Source organism: Notolabrus celidotus, chromosome 9, assembly GCF_009762535.1.
Source record: "Notolabrus celidotus isolate fNotCel1 chromosome 9, fNotCel1.pri, whole genome shotgun sequence".
Classification (NCBI taxonomy): Eukaryota; Metazoa; Chordata; class Actinopteri; order Labriformes; family Labridae; genus Notolabrus; species Notolabrus celidotus.
The window spans coordinates 15,636,120-15,656,936 of NC_048280.1; the positions used below are offsets into that span (position 1 = coordinate 15,636,120).

Genomic DNA, 20,817 nt, shown 5'->3' on the forward strand with positions numbered 1-20,817 from the left:
ACATGTATCGTTACTACATTTGATTATTTTATTCCCAAGGGTCAACGACACGCACGCACACGCACACACACACACACACACACACGCGCACACACACACACACACACACACAGACACACACACAAACCGTCAGACTTAATAGACTGCATGTTTATTTGCTTTCTTGGAAGCTGGGCAGCAGCACGATCCTGTTCATTGCCTTTCATAATTATTCAGTTAATTAATGTTGGCAGCTCAGTATTGGCACAATACATTCTAACAATTATCTCCCCTTTAATTGCACCTGATACAAAGAACATGCCACTGGGCCAGAGAGACAGGCTGGAAAAATGAGAAATAAATAAGAAAGAGGACATGAAATTAGTTTTATATTAATGAAAGCTTTAATATTAAGATGAAAGTAAACAACTCTGTGGTTTATAATAAGAGCGATAATTAATCTGGAAGATTTAAGCTCAGACTTTGATAAAGTCTCTGGTCCTGGCAAAAAATCTCAGGCTGCATCGAAGGACTTACTGTGCTTTAAAAAGTAATCAATATAGCATTAAATGAAACCTAAACCTATCCAGTTGAACTACCAAGACCCAAAGGAGGATTTACAGCAGCCAATGACAGCTTTGCAGCCCATACCAAAACAGCTGATAAACAACAAACACTTAGACTTTTGGGACTGATGTAACAGCAGTTTTACTTTCTACATTTCATTCTCTGTTCTGAGTTTGTCACTGAACACCAAATGTCAACATCAATAGAGCTTCTTGTCAACAGCTGCAAATGAGTATTTATCATTACCATAATGGCCCCACATACAAAAACGCTGATTAAACACACAGCTATGCACAGTGTCTAACACACTGCTGATACAGTGTAAAATGGAACTGATGCCAGGCTGCTGAACTGAACTCTATTACTGCTCAGAGCTCTTTAACACAGCTCTGTTGAGACAGCCATCAGGGCTGCTCTAACAGCCGGAGCTGGCTGATGAAAGTGTTGCCAAAGCCCAGCCTCATCTCAAGGTGAAATTCAGAGATAGATATAAAAGCCATTGCGCTGCATTTATTATTGTCTGACACTAATCCTAAATTAGCATTTCACTTGGCTTCATCATTCAGTCAAACTGCCTTCCCTGGAGTACTTTTTTATTGATATCAAAACAGAGGGCATTGATCCAATTGGATTTAACAGTGATGAAAGTGTTGCCAGACGCCAACCTAAAAAACTCAAGGTGAAATACAGAGATTCATAAAAATCACAGCTGCAGGATGAAATCCTCTATCTCCCAAAAGTCAACTATTCAGGAGCTGAGCAAACTTGCTGATTGATGCATGTTTTTGAAAGGTTTTCAATCCTTTGAATTCATAAGCACTTAGTTCATGAAGTCTTCTAAGCACAGAAACTTGTAAACTTTCAGTGGAAGTAATGAAGAAAAATTGGATTTTCATGTAATAAGAACAATAGTAGACTTATTTAAAGCCTCCTCTATGTCACTCCTCATCCCTAGAGGGGATTTTAGTTCTAGCAAGTGATGGCATTGTATAAATGAATTTAGCAGAGACTGCATCTTGCTGTTTCAATTACAGTGTCTCAGCTAAGAAACAATGGCGCCTGGTCTCCAAATGTTCTTGTAACGAGCAGAATGTCTTGAAATGCAAATACATGTTCCCTAAATGAAAAGTGTGAGAAACGTGTTTTCCTCTTGCTAAGAGATACACAGGAGACTCATCTAAAAAGAGGAACACATCTGAATTTGTGCCTGTGTGATTTAGTTAGGTTAGAGAACGGGCATGTTTCTTTTTTTTTTAACTACAGTAACAAAAATATGTTTTTTTTTTTGTTTTAGGTAAGGGCTTCATTTTTTGGCAGGTACTATAATGAGAGTATTTTTAACACTATGTTTCTGCTATTTGAAACATGAAGTATTTATGAGCTGTTTTCAAGTTGGCACAAACACAACTACAGTTATCACACAGCAGCAGGGCGCCGCGGAAGGCTGATTAAACACATGGACAACTCAAAGTCAGATTTGAAATAGGTGACTTTGGGTCTCAGAACAGCAACATTACAAGTAAATTTGGGAATTGGGAGAACTGTTGGTTTTTCTGATTGTAACAGTACTTTTACTGTTTGTTTAAGTCACTTATTGACTTCTTGTCTTATCTGTATACAATGGTAGGTTCAAGATGGTTCAGAAATGCCCTGGTAGTAAAGTTTGTAAGTATTCACGTGGGTCCTGCTCACCATGAGCGGATTCTAATTTACATAACCACCTGCTTATTAAATAATTTCCCTTACACCTTGACCTTTAAAACCTTTGATTATGAACATTGTTATTAAATTATTATATCATTTGTATTACCTGTACAAATTAATCCATAAATAAATAAGGTGGAGGATTATGTATTATACATAAAAATATAGGCCTATACCTTTTCAGGATAGTACAGTGTTATGGTAGCATGAGTTACTGAGTTGAATATCTCTAAGTACATTTAGAATAAATCATTTGCATCATAGAGGGTCATGTGTCTTTATTAAAGTGAGCTTTTCTTTGGCTGATGTTCTTTAATTCAGATGCATATAGCACTGGCCTTCCTGAGTGCCTGCATACGTGTGTATATGTGAGTGTGCATGTCTGTATATGTGCTGAAAACCTCTCCTTGGGAGTTGAGGACAGTGTTTCATTTTGTATTTTCATACCTTTTTGACAGTATCCAGCATGCTCTTGCCTCCCTGCCATGGCTTGGAGTTCTTCCTGATGCAGCTGAGACTGGCCATGCTGTGCCACTTCCTGTCCTCCAACTTTCTGTGGAAAGTGTTGGCCAGCAGCAACACACTATCATAGATGTAGCGGTTGGTGATCTATGTGGGGGGAAAATTGCAGAAAAGTTAGTAAGGCATACAGAAAGAGGGAGAATGAACAAGTTACAGAATATATGAGGATAGTTTACTTTTGCATAATGCTGCTTGCGGATCAAGCTGTAACAAGAAACTGACACTCTTATGAATTTCAAGTGATCAAAGTCTTGGTTGCTCTAGTTTGGGAGTCTGGTTTTTGAAAGATGGACCAAATACAGACATGCAGATTTTGTTAATAAGTGAGAGAAATAGGCCAAACCCTTTCAAGCTGAAATGTTATCAAAGCTAAATACTTCAGTAGCATTTATATCCATCAGCGCTTTGATCAAATACGAAGGAAAAAACATCGAGCTTTGAGTTTCAGTGCGACTCCTTTCCTTCTCTATCTTCTTCTTTCACCTCAATCATGGCTCCTTTTTAACATTTTTGCACTCCCACTCAAAGAAACACACTCAGACAGAGGTAAATGCTTTAAGGATGGCATTAATTAAAATGTATTGACAGGTCCTTGGCACAACAAAAAAAGAAAGTGGGAGGTGAGAAAGATAAGCAGGAGGGTTTATTCAGTCTGTGATTGATCCTTCTGTGATTCATCCAGCCTCTTGCCTTAATGCTTATGAGAGAACAATCAAGAGATTGTCCACAACAGTAAATCATAAACAAAAATCCTGACATTTCTACTGACAAGCCAGTCACTAATAAAGTTAATTCTGCAGTTTGTCCACAGAAATAAACTTCAACTTTTTTTTTTACTCAGTTTAAAAAACGTGATTTCATGACAACGTTCAAGTATCAAAATAATTCAGAGATCAAAACTAAAGATTTCTTTAACACTCAAAATGGTTAAATGTCAGGTAAAGTCACTCAAGTCAAGAAGACTAGATGCTGCCATCATAGTGCTGAATGGCATGATGTATTTATTTATAAAGCACCTCTTATCACTGCATTACAGTGTATAGCAGAGATAAACTAATCTGACATGTATTCATGTTGACTTCAATGTGAAAAATACTGAATCCATCCGCATCACGTAATATGACATGACACACAGCTTGACATTTCAAGCTAAAGTGTTGTTCTGCAGATAAACTTTTTTTTAAATATAATTTCCCCCACACAGGAAAAAAAATTATGTATAGAAGGAAATAAATGAATGTGTTATAATAATGAGCTTAATTTGCTACCTGTCACACAAATAGACTAAATATAAGAAAATCAGTGTCAAGTTAATGTTAAAACTAACTTTTCTCTAACTTGACACTGCAAGTACCCACACTCTCACTGCTGTCTGTGTCTGTCCATCATTCTGTCTTACTGTCTCTGCCTACTGCCTGTTCTCACAAAAATTAAAGTGAAAATCTAGCGCTCTACGGGGAGCTTCAATGATCAGTGGGCTCTGCACTCCAAGCGGACATTATAAGTGTGTGTCAGTCAGTGTGTGTGTGTGTGTGTGTGTGTGTGTGTGTGTGTGTGTGTGTGTGTGCTTGCGTGGTCAGCCTGAGTTGATATGCTTCAGTGCAGTGTGAAATTGGGCTTCTGGGCCACTCTCTGACCGCTGAGCAGATCTGCTTCCTCACTCTCTCTCATACCTCTCTCCCTCTTAAATCACCCACTCACAATCCCATGCACGCACATACACACACAGGATGTCAACATTAAAGCAGGGGTTGGTAGTCTCTGAAAACTAGCATTAATTTGAATGTAGCATGTCCTCAGGACTCCGTCTAACCCCTCCCCTCATCCCTCGGAGCCGACAGTGACCGGTTAGTAAAACTCAACGTGTTCACGAATCGGCTCATCATCCCTACAGTGTCCGGACGGGCGCTACAATACATCTACATTTTCTGTAGGACTTACTAAATGTCATTCATTCTTCTGCTTGTCAGAGCCCCCGTGGTGAGAGCTTTTTAGACTCTGATCCTGACTACAGTCCTGAGCAAAGCACCTCATCCGGTCAGAGGGGACAGGCCCGAGGTTGAGCGAGAGGGACAGTAAATAGAGTCAGGGGAAGCAGAGGCAGGGGACGGGGACAAGGAGTACACGCCTGGGAAATGTACGCGCAGGAGGCGGGCAGAACGGCAGGACGAGATTTGATTGGTTTAAAATTTTGGGACCCAAAAAAGGACGATTGGTTGGTGTTTTCCCAGGTTTACTGCGGCTGTAGATAGCAGATTTTCTTCTCTCTTTTTTAAGAACACATTATGTATTGATTGCCATCAGGACATAAAGATCATTTTAACCAGTATAACAAAAAGTGTATCTAAATCTGATTACCAACCCCAGCTTTAATATGTGTACAACTCGTTTTAATTTGGCCTCTCTTTGCCTGATACACAAAAACACTCTGTCCTTCACTGAATAGGCCCCACACATACAATCATACAGTAGCACATGCACACCCCTCATCATTCTACAGTACAGTAAACACTTACGTCTGGGCTTGACCTGACAAATAATGAATACGTTGGAGGGCTTGAGTCTTGATAATAGCTTTTTACACTTGAGGAGCACTCGATTCATATTATAACACACGAGTAGAGCATTATTTACATTACTGAATGCCTCAGGGCTTCAGGAGTTAACAATGTTGATGCATTAAATAGCTGTACTTTGAGTACTGTATATCGAGGCTCGAACCTTTGTGCATCAATCAACGTTTTGATTAAAAAAACCATTTGTATTTAGATTTCTTTTTCATTTCATTATTTGATTTAATTCCATTAAAAACTAATAAACACTTTAATGTCCATTCGCAGATTACAGTGGGTGTAAGCCTGGAGCAGAACTGTCTCAGGACTTAAAAGGCAGAGACCCACATAAACATTAAGAGCACGTCTCTGCCTTTCAATGTACTTCCAACTTTCATCAAATGTGCTCCCCCAGGGGCGTATGCATCCAACATAAATCAACAGCACATTAAGTCAATTTCATATTTTTGTCTTGACACATAAATAAGAATGTGTTCCCTTCTCTCCGCTCTATTTGATGGCAGCTTGATGAGTCACATACACACAGATAGGTTTAATAATTGCATACATATTGCCACCCAAGGGGACATGTAAGTAAATAAATAAATAAATAAATAAGAAATACAAACATAGAAATATAAAAATAAGTCCAGAAAAATGTGGAGGCGGGGGATATAAACTGTCCCAGTGTTTTCAATGACCATACTTTTTTTTTTTCAATCTAGGATGTCATGGAAGATAAACACTCATACAGACGGGAGCAAACTTTCCCCCAAATGATTAATGTTGCAGGTGAAAAACCTCACAGGCACAAGCTGTGACAGCTTCAACTTCACCAGCTTTGTGCAATGGGAAGCTTTCAAATTGGGAGATGAGTTGAAATGTCAAACTAAAACACCAGGAGGAGATTTAAAAGACAGAAATGGAGCACCAGAGCAGCTTTTAAATACATTACTGATGTTAGGCTCTTTTGAGTTTTGAAACATTTTGAAAAATTCAAAAGCCCCCAGAGGGCACTGCTAGAAGAAGACCATCTGAGAGTATACCAGAGGATGTGTGCATGTACAGCACGATACGATAATACCACACACATCTTAACTGACTGCATGACGTTTTAAGGACTCTACTTTACCACCACTGTGTGTGCGATAGTCTTACTACGTCTCTTGACACTGGGTCATAAAAAATACAGAATCGTCTTTGCATTGAAATGAGCCTGAAAAATGACTGACAATCTGTCATAAAAAATTTATGTTAAGAAGAAATACAGCTTGGACATTTTCCCCTCCATTGTGATGGGCTTGTGATGTTTCGGAAGGTGATTTACCAAAAACCAAGCTCTTTTACTTTAAGTACTCATAGTTGTACTAATCACAGTGCTGCCTTTTGTAGGGTTTAAAGTTGCCTAGTGAAGCCGGTGGCCCTCACTGTACACAGTACCTCCTGGATATCCCTCTCTTCTTCACGTCAAATAAATGGCTGGACATAAAGTCTCGTTCTTTGGTGACTCATCACTCCAGTTCATCCCACTTCAAGCTGATAAAACACCAAAGGCTTGAAGGTTCTCCCCACTGTCAGTGTTTTTTTGGCTAGCTCTGTTGATATTGATATTTTGGCAACAAGTGAGCGGCTTTCTAGCTCACTGTAAGGATGCTGAAGTGACAAACATTTGCTATAGAACATCTAAACTGAATTTGCTTGTTGACACTAGAATAGTAAAAAAAATGCACATATTTTCAAGTGAGTCATCTGCAAAGAGACATAAGACAAACTAAATGTAACATGGATCTGAAGAGAGCAGAAGGCAAAGTTTGTTGTTTTTTCCTGAAACATCAAGCAGACATTTGGAAGAACTCAGCAACTAGCTATAGGACCCTCAGCTTTCTTCAACTAGATTTATTCCAAAGCCCACTTCTCATTACAATGTTTACTGACTCTTCTGTATTGTACTAGACTCCAAATACACCCATAGAAATTGTTTGTGGCTAAAAGCTGACAAACCATAAACTTTTGGTTGTTAGATCTCATTTCAAACATGATAACGTGCTTTCCTCACCTCTAGCTGCTGAGCCCTGGGGTTTTTAGGGTCACAGAGGGACGTGTTGATCCTGTGGTTGTGTTTGACGCAGCGCTGGGTCGAGTTCTGGGGCATGGGGAACGTCTGCCGCACCAATGTCAGCCGACCGATTGATTTCATGACTAACTCCTGCAAGTCGTAGTCAGAGATCTCCTGGGAAGAGGGAAAAGAGGGTGGAGAGGAGAAGGATGGTGGTGATGGGGATGTGATGAGGGGGTTGAGTAAGAGAGTGAGAAGAAAAAATCAATATCAACAACTCCATAATGTAATTTATTGTTGCAGAAGACATACAGTGAACATTCCTGACAAGAAAAATACATAGAACAGTAACCACAATAAAAATGTGGTTGGGGCTCCTGCAGACCATTACACTTCAAATTTTTTATTCAAAAGACATTTTTTAAAAGGCTTTGACCTTGTTTTATATGCTCTACTTTCACCACACTGTGCAAGTCAAAATGATTGTCTGCATCATCTGTGAAAATACTTATTAGGAATGAAAGGTACATGTCAGCAGAGGGAAGCAGGAAGAGGAGAGTAAAAGCATGTATTTGTGTGTCTGAGTGTGTGTTTGTGCTTGTTGTATTCATACATGTGTGTTTGCACGTTCTCTGCATGTCCTTGCAAAACCTTGGGGAGGAATCATTGCTAATTTTAGCCCTAGGACACAGTCTCTCTGCCTCTCTCCATCCATGGATCTCCATCCATCCTCAGCAAGTGCAGGGGGGTCACGCTGAGACAAGATGAGAGCTGACGTTTATCGTCCCTGGTGGAGGTAACACTGCCACCAACCGAGGCAGCCTTTGCTTTCTTTGTATACTTGTGCAGTGATTGTCTGTGTTTGTGTATCTGAGTGTTTTTTAAAGCCAAGAATATTTGTGCAAACTGTTCTGAAGCCTTCCTATCACGCAAAAGCCTTTTGATTCCTCTTAAATTGAACATGGCAGCTGGCTTGACAGGATGGATGGAGCCCTGCCTGATAATACACATTGATAAACAAGCCATCACACACACTGTCTTCACATCGGTGAAGGATAATATCACAGGTACCACCGCCTTGATGGCTATTTGCATCTGAATTTAATTAACGTTCATTAAGACCTATGAATCCTCATGGGATGTGATCAATAGTAATTAGATGAATATATAGGCCTCATTGGTATAGCTGTACTCATCTATTTTAATTGGGCTGATATATGGCCTTGCTCTAGATGCACCATTGTGCATCAGCTTCTCAAACTGATTTGATGCAGTTTCAAAGCTTCCACACTCTTCAGTTTTCAAATCCAATAACATTTCTGAAAATAGTTAGTGAACTTATATTATGGATCAACCATTGAAATACATCATTAAAAATATAAACACTTATAAATGGGTTTATAAAGCTTCAAGAAGAATCAAAATAATCGAGTAGCTTTCACCTTGTAATACCGCCCTGTGGTAATACTTCCAGACCAGTTAAAGTAAGGAGGCTATTTGCAGGCTTTTGGGGGCTAAAACGTGGCAGAAATCCTAAACTGCTGCTTACATAAAAAACCCTGAGGGGATCTGAGTCACAAAGCCAAACAAAAAAAGATACAGGACAGACAGAAAAAGCTGAAAATTGCTTAAACAGCAGATCTGTGAGCCAAAAAAGAATTAAGATTCACAGCGGGTAGTCAAGGGCAGGCGAAGACACATCGTCAGGCAAGAATTACCCAGAGTACCCCACTCAAAGGATCAAACTCAAACAGATATAGATGCACCAATGCGCACACACACAGAGACACACTGAAACCGTAAAGGGGGAATCATTTTGAGATTTTTCTTCACAACAGGTCTTTGTCCATCTTCCGTCACGTTCTGTTTGCATCTTGATGCCTCTGGAGACAAACTTAACAGACTTCACCCACTGTGACTTTCAGGGTTGCGTGCTGTAAAATCCTGAGGCTAAATTAATGTGACACGTATATAGAGTATACTGACATAACACACACATACTGACATAAAGAACACATTAAATTCAACACGCTCTCATGTTGAGCACACAAACATACACAGGGGTCTTAGGAAGGAGGAGGTGAGGGTGCACACTTGATATACACTTCATGTCTGAGTTCTCCCTTAACTTCCCACAGGCCACTTCACATCTCTTAACATATCTTAACTTTCTGTTGAGTATTTGATTTAATCTGAAATGTAAACCTCATCCAAATCATTTTATTTGGCCTTTAAAAGAAGGAGGAAATAACTACTCCTGAAAGTCACATTAATAGCTTGAGAAAATTAATCATAACACCCATTTGGTGAATATCCGCCTTGTTTTCAACAACCTGCTCCATCATTAAGTCCTAATCAGCATTTGAACAAAAGTAGAAGTATTATAGGCAATCCATTCCTCCCCAAACAACATGAATTTTTTAAGCCATTCGGTCCCGAGGATGGCTTAGTGACCCCCAGTTCTATGCACCAAAATCAACACATTGACACCAGAGGCTTCGGGTAAGAACTTCCAAAACGCCCTGCAGCTCGTATCTGGAATGAATCATGAGTTGTTTACTCCATAAACTTCAAGTTTGGGTCTGCAGGCATCTCCATCGGCCTCCACCCATCACCTCTCCATCCTTTCCCCAATTGCCTGAGAGCCCTGAATCCTCATCTGCAGTGTTTTATTCGAAAATAGGAATCAAAAGTTTAAAAAAACAACATATCCCTCAACCTCAATTCTTTTTGGCACTTCTTCCCTGACCCCCCTTAACTTTGTCCTCCGCCCTTTCTCTCATCATCCCCTCCCTTTCTCATCATCATCTCCCCCAGAGGCACCAAATCCTCCTGTCTCTATCCTAATCTGTAGATGAGGGTGAAAAAAAGCTGTTTTTTATCTATTCCACGACCCTTTCTTTCCCTGATCTCCCCTTTTTTGCGAGGAGAACACCAAATCCCTCTGTTTTGCTTGTATAGAAAGGTTCAAAGTTGGGAAAAACAAAACAAAACAGATCTTGGAAAGCTCATTCACTTTGGGCAAATTTAATCAACAGCCTCTCAAACTTCTCTGGCTTTCCTTTCCACCGTCACTTCTTCAAATCTGTGTTTTATTATGTGTTTTATGATATTTTTGGACTGGATCTTTTTCTGTTTTGGTTCAGTTACACCCTGACTGCACATTTCGATCTTACTATCTTCATTATGCAGGGGTGGTAAAACATATATCTGACTTAACTTTATTAGCAATTTCTGTTTCTACTTATCAGTTTTACTTCAACAACATTCAGGTATTATACATAAGTTACATTTATGATGGCCGCCAAGGCTTAAAGATCTACAAAGGCCCATTTTAGCTTCAGTTGGAGAGACATGCTGCAAATTCAGAAATTATGTTAAATCATAACGACATGCAAAAGTCCAAAATAAATGCTGCCATGAAAATGTACAGAGAATTTTAAAAAAAGATACAAAAAGACAAAAAAACTGCATTAATAACTAACATCCTGTAAATACATTAATGATGCAAAACTAGAAAAACATGCAAAAGAAACACTTCTAATCCAGATGTAACAACGGGAGTGCTCCAGGCCTTTAGGGGTTCTGAGGGGAACCATTTTTTGTCATTTATTACTGATGGGAGAGAGCGAGGAAGATGAGGCAATGGATATTTTTTTATCAGACCACACAAAAATAGACATCTCTGGAGGGTCAAGTCTCCCTGACTGCAGTGCAGAAACACAGCTTAATATCACTTTACAAATTCATTGATTCATTCAATTCTCAGATAGCTGCACAGTTCAGCTTGCGGTACTATAAGTTGACTGTCTAGCATCGGCCAACGCGCACAGAGTGTGCGTTAGCTATGGAGCTCTCAATTAGCCCGGCAGCTACTGTAATTCAAACTTTGCTCCCTGTGGTTATGTTACAGCACTTTCTTATCTAAATAATACATTCAGCTTTTTATCTAGAATACATGAAGTTAAGCAGGGGAAAAAAAAACACAGCTCATAAATTGTTCCACTCACTGCCTCAGATAGGCCTGGGGCACTTTCCTTGATATGTCTCAATTTGCAGCGTTGTCTTTTATATGTGCTTTCTGTGTTTGCGATTTTGGATCTGCATTGTTAATGTATTTTCAGCTTTTTCTGAAGTTGCATCATTTTTTGAATATGCAGCAGTTTTCTCCCAGTGAAGACTGTTTTCTCCAAATTAACTCTACAAGGTACCGACCAAAGATATATGCTACATATAAATGCCCAACAAGTTGATCAGAACGTAAGCCCTGTCTCCAGCTGGAAAGGTGGTCAGTCATAGATTAGCATTTAAAAATAGCACATGAGGCAGTCAAGTACATATCAGGGAAGGTCCATGCTATCCCCTGGTTACGCCCTTGGTCTTATGACTGTTAAGAAACAGACAGCTAATGAGCTGCAAGGTCACAGAGGGAAAAGCAGGATATGGGAATCTCAAATTTGCCTTAAACAAAACTCTTAAGATCCATCAGCATCAATACAAGTGTAGGATGTCTGCAGTCATTGGGAAACTTTTAAGTGTGCATAGTGAGCACAACTGTTAACTGGTTCTCCGTCTGCAGACACCTCTCTACAAATAACAATGTGCTTTGATTAAACTGAGATTCAATACCAAGATTACTGTCACCTTCAGTATGATTTCACCGACAATGGCTGACATTGGCTGTGGTACGTTTTTGGAGTTTGTATAATTGGTTTTGATATGGTTTCATTGACCAAAGGTTTGCAGATGGATCACACTTAAACCTTGGAAGACCACATAATCCTTCAATTATATTCAAAGCGTGAAAATCCCCCAAATTCCAGTTACATGGCTTTCACTGGGTATCACGCAGTGATATGTTTGGAGCCAAAAATGACAGAAAAGCCTAATCTATCTCATTTCATTACTATATGCTCATTCCCTTGTCAGACAGAAAATGCAGAAATAGATGGATAGAGAGGAAATGATGAGAAAAAGAGTGAGAACCGCAACAGGGGAGATGAGGAATGTTGGCAAGACAGGAAGTGAAGGGCGATGAAGAGATTCATAAACGAGCAGAGGAGTTCTCCTCCAAACTTAAGGGAAAGAGGAGCCATGAGTGTCCCTTATTATTTCTCCTCATCCTCATCCGCTCATCCTGAGCAGAACGAAGGAGATGTGGAGAGGAAGGATGATCAATTATGAACTGTGAACTCCCCCTCAGTGGGGCTGTCTGACTGCTGGCTGTAGATAAAGCAGAGTTATGACAACCATACAGTGCCCCCTCATCCATAATAAACCACAGGGAGGGAGAACACTTTCACACACAGGAATATTCATCCTCCAAAGAACCAGTACTAGGAGACATTACGTATGACAAAATATCACAGGCACTCATCCATTTTAAATACTCTACCAGAGGACTTCACATATAAAAAGCCCATAGAGGGAGTGTTGTGTCTACTTGCAAATATGCTGTGAGTGAATTTTAATCTTGATGTTGATGGATTAGGACACTGCATCATTAAAAAAAGGAGTATGAAGCTTTTCTTTATTACACTTTGGTGCATTTGTGATTTTTACTACAGTTTTGAGTGAATGAGAGGGAAAGAAAATGGAGAAGGAGCCCCATCAAGCTTTGCTTCCTCATGAATGCTTGAACCGACTGAGCAGACACATAAATATCTAATACAGCTTGATTCTCTGTTTTCTACAACTGCCCCATTGTTAACATCAACCCGACATTAATGGTTTGCATTGAAGCACTGATATACTGTATATTGTGGGCTGGCCTGCTGGACATTGACCGAAAAGCATAAAAGCATATTTAACTTTTCAGCATAATCTGTCAAAATATAATCTGAATGTATCACAATATGCTGAGAGGTTCCACTTTTGTTCAACTTTTCTTCACCTAGACATTTCAGTTATGCAGAATACAAGTTGATTGGTGCATTTGAATCTCTTACCATAGAGAATAACACAGAAACTGATATTGGCATACTTTAATCTCACTACTCTTCATATCTCCTCCCTTTTTCTCTTTCACTTTTGGACATCCATTGTTTCTTCTGCTTTTATCTCCCTTTTCCCTCATCTAGTCAGTATTCACTGCGCTCTTTTTAATTCTCTCATCTCTCAGAACTACTGTGGCAAAATAACCTCAAATCCTGCTCACAACAATAGGATTAAAGCAGTTGAGCTGAATATCAGTGACTCTTCTAATTTTGGGGCTAAATCATCAGTGCAACCTTTGAAGCTACCCCATAGTTAGCCTACTGCTCTGCTTCAGAATGCAGACTACCATCTTGTGCAAGTGGGCTTTGGATTTTAAACCAGTGGTACAGGCATCTGAACACCTGAGAACAGACCTTCAGGTTTTGCCAATGCATGTGCACAGACAGCATGAGAGAGAGATAGATAGAGAGAGAGAGAGAGAGAGAGAGAGAGAGAGAGATGTAAATTTAGCCTCCAAATCTGCATATGACCCTTTCCTGTCTGCTCCCATTGTGCTCATTCTGCTTGACGGATTCTCGCTTGCTTTCAATGACAACTTAAACCGTGTCGTGACCTTTGGTTAAGTGAACTCAGCGCATGTGACAGAGCCTGGCGGTGTCATGTGAATAACATGACGGTTGAATCTGTAGGGTGAAAGGGCTGAGGTGCTGTACATGTCAGAACAATAGGACGTCTGAGTCCAAAGTGTTAAGTGTTGCGCTAACTGATGTGCCTGACTTACAGGAACAACACTTTTAACGGTAACACTGCTGGCCTGTGATGATACCTGACAGGCTCTTGTGCCCTGTGTAGTCTGATGCCTGTTCGCAAGGAGTAACAGTCACATTTCTGTATGACATGACGGCCATGAGCCAATCCAATGTAAAGATTTTAATAATTTATAACAACTTTTTCTCCTTATTTTTCTAACTCATTCCCAATAGACACTTTAATTTTTGAATTTATTAAGTCAGAAACCATCATATAAAATAAGGTATACACGGTGGGTGACAACATTTTTTTTCAACTTGACCCAATTTTTATTTGCTGCCTTGCTTTTTTGATAATTTGCAAACGTTCATTCTGCTCGTACTGCGTTTATTTCGTCTTCATTTCTGCATGTTTCCTGAAAGCTTACTAATACAGACCAATAGATGCAGCACCATCAGAAATAATGGATGCAGTGTGAAGCTGTTCATCCAACAATTCAAACAATATCAGCAAAAGACATAGGAAAAAAATATTTTGGGAAATAGAACGTCTGAGGAAAGATTGTCTGGCTTGGTTCAAAGCTCTAAAGATAAGATAAAATATGACACCTCACCCGGACACAGGGACTGACAACTACATCAGAACAGTTGGGCACAAATCGGGAACTGAATGGCACATGAATGGCAGTGAAGAAGAAGTGGAGCTTCATGTGGGACAGGGTTGTGTGAGTGCACCGTAGTGGATGCACTGTTTAAGGGCAATCCCAGTGTCAAGGATGCGTGAGAGTATGTGGCCAGTGACAGCTACTGTATGTTGCTTGGAATGTCTGCAACAATTTTCATCCTTAAAGGAAGCATAAATTAGCTATATTGATGGTTGAAACATAGTCCGACTTGGTGATATGCTAAGTAGGATAAGTAAGTAGGATTTGCTGCCGTTATTTAAACATTGCAGGAACAGGGAAGTAAAAGGCCTGCTAGACTCTTTTCAACCTGTGATTCCTCAAAGGCAGCAGGTACAAAGTGTTACAGGCTACATGCAGCGAGACATACACACAGGCTGAATGAATGACATGTTAAGCCTCCCAGAAAACAAAGGCGCTGCCAGGAAGCCTGAAGAGAGTGAGACAATACCAGATGCTTGACAGGACGCGGAACAATGTGAACGCTGTCTTTTAGACAACTATGTGAACTGAGCCTACCAGGGAGTCAGGTAATGATAGACTGCCCGGTAGGCTGCTTGACAATGCCATCTGCCAAAGTATATGAAGACAGACTGTGAGAAAAGTATATGACATATTTTGTGCAGTATATTCCTTAGTGTTACATTAAGTCTCTAGTGTTGCATGATAGTGTGCAATATGTTTTAATTAGCAGAGGAGACACATTTAAGTGGCATAACAGTCCTTCTGTGGAGTCAGTAACTAATACAGAGTGCCTGTTTGGAACAGATTTATCTAGATTTTTTTTTTTTTTTTATTATCTAGATAAGTCTGTCATCTTCATTGAGCACATGGTCAAGGCTTATTCCTTCCTTTTAGTCCGTACAAGTACAAGCTTTTAAGAAGATGCAAAAACAACTGTGAGAGGTTGCCTAAGGATTCTGACAATGTTACGACAGCCTCTCATCCATTTCAATGAGGAACAAGTAAAAACCTTTCTTACAGCAAGACTGACATTTTCAAAGTGAACATCAGAAAATAATAATTGCCTGTCTCTGCAGCATTAATGGACGCAATGCACAATAACATTCGGTTCAGACAAGAATACTTTCTTTGCTTAAGTAGGCAAGTACGAGGAATGCTTGAGCCATGCAGCATTAATAGCATTACAGGCTTTGGTTTGAAAACGGATCAGAGAGAAGAGAAGTAAAGTACGATAAAACATCTAAGGATCTTGTCTTACAGAATATGGGTCTGCATTGTTCCTACAGCAATGGGTCTTTTTGGTATCTTTCCCTGTTACATCTGCTCATGTGTGTGGTTGGCTTCATACACTGGCTGTTGTTTGTGTGTGAGAGTATAGAAGCATAGACCCCCTGCTGTGTCCTGCAAGTTCACTGTAATGCCCAAGGGAGGCAAGACACAGCGCATTAGCCAGCAGTGCACTAGAGACACCAAACAGCACAAAAACATGCACACACACACAAACAAATTTAGCTGATCATGCCGCTTTTGCAAAGGCTCTTCTTATAAAGCAAGATCAAAGCTGAGCTCCTTTTTAAATTACCTTTAAAACACAGCAAAAATTCAAGTTTAATTTTGTTTCTGATAAGTGACTGTGAACATGAAGGAGAGTAAAGTCACAGCAGGGATGTGACTTTGTGGACTGTCAGTGCTTGTTTGCCCACCATAATCCAAACAGCTCTTGAGAATTAAGTAGATGTACTGATTTTGAACTGGGGTATACATATGCTCATAAACAATAAGTCTTTCAAAGTCACCTTCGTCATTGCTGCAACTTTTGTTTGTGTACAGCAGCTGTATCTTTCAGACGTGTCGAGGACAAAGAATATAAAATCTTTACTGTATTGTTTCTGTTAGTGATCACTAAAATAAAGTGAATAGTCCCCTGTCATCAAGTTTTGTGTGCTATTGGCTCAGCTGAAACAAGAGGGAGTCGAAAAACTTTTAAGCAGTCATCAAACACTGAAAACAATGCCAAGATTGAAGAGGCTACAAATCCAAAACAGTATTCTCTGGGTAACTGAAACAATACGAAGAACTGAAGGCCCCCAGAGTAGGGGATCCATAAATCATTTTCACGGCACTTACCTCATTAATCAGGATCCAGTGACAATCGAAGGCCACCAGGTTGGTCTCCACCACCTGCAACACAACAAACACACACACAGGGCATTTAGATTCAAGGAGAAGGATGTTAATAATTTGGTTTCAAAAGATTCAACTCTTTCCCTCCATTTTTAGGGAGTGAAGAAGTCTGTGTTTTTTCTGTTTTATAAAAAATAAACCCCTCTCCGTCACTTTAAATATATTTCCTGGTTCAGATATCATAAGTCATGGTAACTTTAGTGTGAAAACCATGTAAAAGAATATTATGGAAATGTGGAAGCCTGAAACCCAGCGTGCAACTCGGAATAAGTGATTTAAGAGAAGTCATATCAAAGTTGCTCAAGGTATCATTCAAGAAATCTTTTTCAAACACATGCAAATACGGCACAGTTTGCTTGTGTGTAACAGAATATTCACCAACACCCACACAAACACACACTTTTATCTCCACATTAGAGTTTTCGCACTAATTTCCACACCTTAGACAAACTTCAGAGGGGACTTGCTTCACTGTCTTCCTTCCTCCTTGCCTGTTTCTTAGTCATACTCACAGAAACACACACACACACACAGGCACAAATACACTGCCTTAAAATATTTTATTCGGCACAGGGTATAAAAAAAAACTCTCCCATGAATTGTTAATGGCAAAGATTAAATATTTATACGAGTCAACTCTTAACCAATGACTACACAATTGTTTAACACTGCAGCAAGGACACTTTAGAACGGAACTGACTAAATGAGACGGACAGCAACCACACACACAAGGTGACCATTCCTCTTTTTACAGCTGCGTCACATTTCATTCATTCATAAGAGCAACCTCAACAACCCTGCTGCTTATGTCCTCCCTATACTGTAAAACAAGACTTAAGCAAAGGTTAGAGGTCCCCTTTGGACCACTTCTGTCTAGGACTTTTTTCCTGCAGTGTCAAAATGTTCTTGTATTGTATCTCATTGTAGCATTTCATATCATATCACATATATATATATATACATATATATATATATATATATACGGTATCATATCATACTGTATCTTATCGTATATTATTGGATCATATTATGTTGTATGGTATAGTATGGTATGGTATGGTATGGTATCCTTATAGTGGCCAACAAGGGCAGAAACAGCAGCCAGAGTGATCTTCATAAGGACAAATTAGCTGCAAATGCTCAAATTATGCAAATTATGCAGCCCATGCAAAAGTAAGAATATAAAGCAATCATGCGTATAATACACAAATGATGCAAAGTCAAAAACACACACAATGCAAAAAAAAAACTCCTGACCTGTAGGGGTGCAAAGTGAAACAGGATTATTACTAAGAGGGCAGGGTAGAACACCCCTTTTTTAATCTATTATTAGACCACATAACAATACAAGCATTACTGGAGCAGAGTGTCTGACGATCATGTCCTCATGTCTGCTGTGCAAAAATACAACTTTATAAACACGTTAGTAAAACCTGTGCAACTCTAACTGAGAAATAGTTTCTGATGGACAGACAGCTTTGCTAAAGTAACAGCTGCTAACTGTAGCTCAAAGGTGAAATACAGATCTCAGTTAGCTGCTGGCAGTGCTATTAGCTACCAGGCATTGGGCTCTAAGTATGGGGGTGTTTTAGCGTTGTTTACTTCTCTACCAACCACAGGAGCTTCAGACTGCTGGGAGACTGAAGTTATGTGGCCTGTGGCATAATGCATTGGCTGGGAAGTGGTGTAGTTTAACAACAGGGAGTAATGTAAGCATTTATCTTTATTTTGTGTATTTTTGATTTTGCATCATTTGTGTATTTGCAGCATGTTGGCTGTCAACGTACTTGCTTCGGCTCTTTGCAGCAACTTTTTTTAATTTGCAGTGCATTAGCTCTTGGGTTTGTTCTGGACTTTTGTATATGTTTTTGAGTTTATATCGTTTGAACATTTGCGGCACTTTTTTCCATATGAAGATTTTCGGGTCATGGCAGATTGTCTGCCCTTGTCAGCCACCAAATATTGTATCATATTGAATTTTATCTGAACTTATATAGTATCATGACATATCATAGCATCACATGTCTTATGGAATCAGATTGTATGGATCGTATCATATAATTTCGTATTTATCATACCCCAGACTATCATACTGTATTCTTTCATATCTTATCATATGGTACCATATCTTATTGTGTCGCTGTATCATTTCACATAATATCATATACACTAGGGTATTTTATAGTATTGATCGTATCGTATCATATATCATAATTCCAGTTGGCTGATAAGTTAGTTGATGTGGGATTGTCCAACCAAAATCTTGTTCTATAGACAATCGCACAAGTTACTTTCATGGGAAAGAAAAACTTAATCCATTATTTGCATAGATGGGATGGAGACATGATGTGTTTGACTGATATCATGTTAGAAAACAACATTAATTATGAATAAAACATATTTTATTAATCTCTTTCTGTTTTATTGATCATACAGTCAATAGACAAAAAAGTCAAAAAAGCTGTCACAACTTCAGACTCTCCCTTTTCTAGTAGAGACTGAAGACCACGAGGCACATTACTCTGCCTCCAATTCATGATACCAGGTACCAAGTCTGAGGTGACAACATTTTCTTAAAAGAAGGTCAAGAGAAAACTTAGTAGTTACACCCAGACCAAAACAAGTCCAAACAGCTTAGCCCCATTTCTGTAATCAAATGTATTTCATGTAAACTCCTGAAGCTGATTTCTTTGATAATTGTTCATCTAAAAATTGCATTACGTAAAAAAATGCCAGTGATTTTTTTGTTTTTGAGATCAGTCTGCATAGCAGTAATAAAAGTTAACTTACAACTGAGGCAAAGTAATGAAGTCGTTTCTTTTTTAATCTCTGAGAAAAGGGCCATTAAAAACAACATCAATTGGATATAGCGGAAAAAGGAGACATTTAAGTGTAGCTCTGTCAATTTCTCTTCCTCTTCCTCTTCCTGAGTGTAATAACACTGTTAATTTCCATTTTCTTTCTGTTCTTGTCAATCACTTCTATTTTGTGAGCGATTCTTTACCCACCCCTCTTATAAAAACACTCCATCTGTAACATTTACTTCTGAACAAGAACCTGGGTTCAGTCTTATTACCTTCCTTTTGACTTTCTTCTGTCAGAAACACTTGTTTCTGCCTCTCACCTCCTTCCCCTCTCATTTCCTCCCACCCAACCCTTTTAATTTTCCTCTTTCATCGTATCTCCTGTCTCACCCTTCATCCCATCATCTCTGCTCTCTTTAATTGCTCACTTCTCACTCCGTGGCTGCACTCACTCCTTGGTGTAAAAATACAGTGCCACTCGTATATCATTAGCTCTAATTGTCTAGGTGACTATAGCGCTGTGCGTAATAAAACACTTTTTAGCCGTAAACAAAACGCAACAGCTGGAGAGGGTGACAGAGCGTGGCTAATAGTGGTTTAATCTCAAACAGAGTCTCCATAAAACTTCATCATTATAACAGCGACGGCTGCCGTAAAACACTCTTACTACAGGAAACATTGATGGGACACAGAGAGGGAGTAACATGGAGAGAAAAGATGGAGGGGGACACAAAACAAGATTTCTGCCATATTTTTCTCCTCTGCTAGTCTCCACCTCTACCTTCTCTCTCACACTTTTTTACAGAGACAGCTGAAAAGTGAACTATGGGAATAATTAGAAAACTTCAGGTTATTTATCTTTCATGCCTTCTATTGCTTTCTATATTTACTGAAGCTTTTAAAAACCAGACAACGAGCAGTAAGGAAAGGGGAAAGTTAACAGAAAGAGAACACGATGGAGATTTTTGCAAACTGCTGTTCTTTTCACCCTTTTCTGCCTGTTTGTTTCCTGTCTTCCTGTCCTTCCCTTTTCCATTCTCTTGGTGCTCATTAAGAGTTTTGGACAATATTCACAAGGGTTTACGTGCAAAAACATTAAAATGCAAAAACGTGTGA

At 39.3% G+C, this 20,817-nt stretch overlaps 1 protein-coding gene across 1 annotated transcript in view; it reads right to left on the reverse strand.

The window, feature by feature from the left end:
• The window catches only part of grid2 (glutamate receptor, ionotropic, delta 2), a 631,726-nt gene that overhangs the window by 177,197 nt on the left and 433,712 nt on the right, over window positions 1-20,817 (reverse strand). The window contains 3 exon segments of the mRNA XM_034691895.1: window positions 2,698-2,859; window positions 7,381-7,554; window positions 16,841-16,894. Coding sequence (XP_034547786.1) covers window positions 2,698-2,859; window positions 7,381-7,554; window positions 16,841-16,894 — 390 coding nt within the window.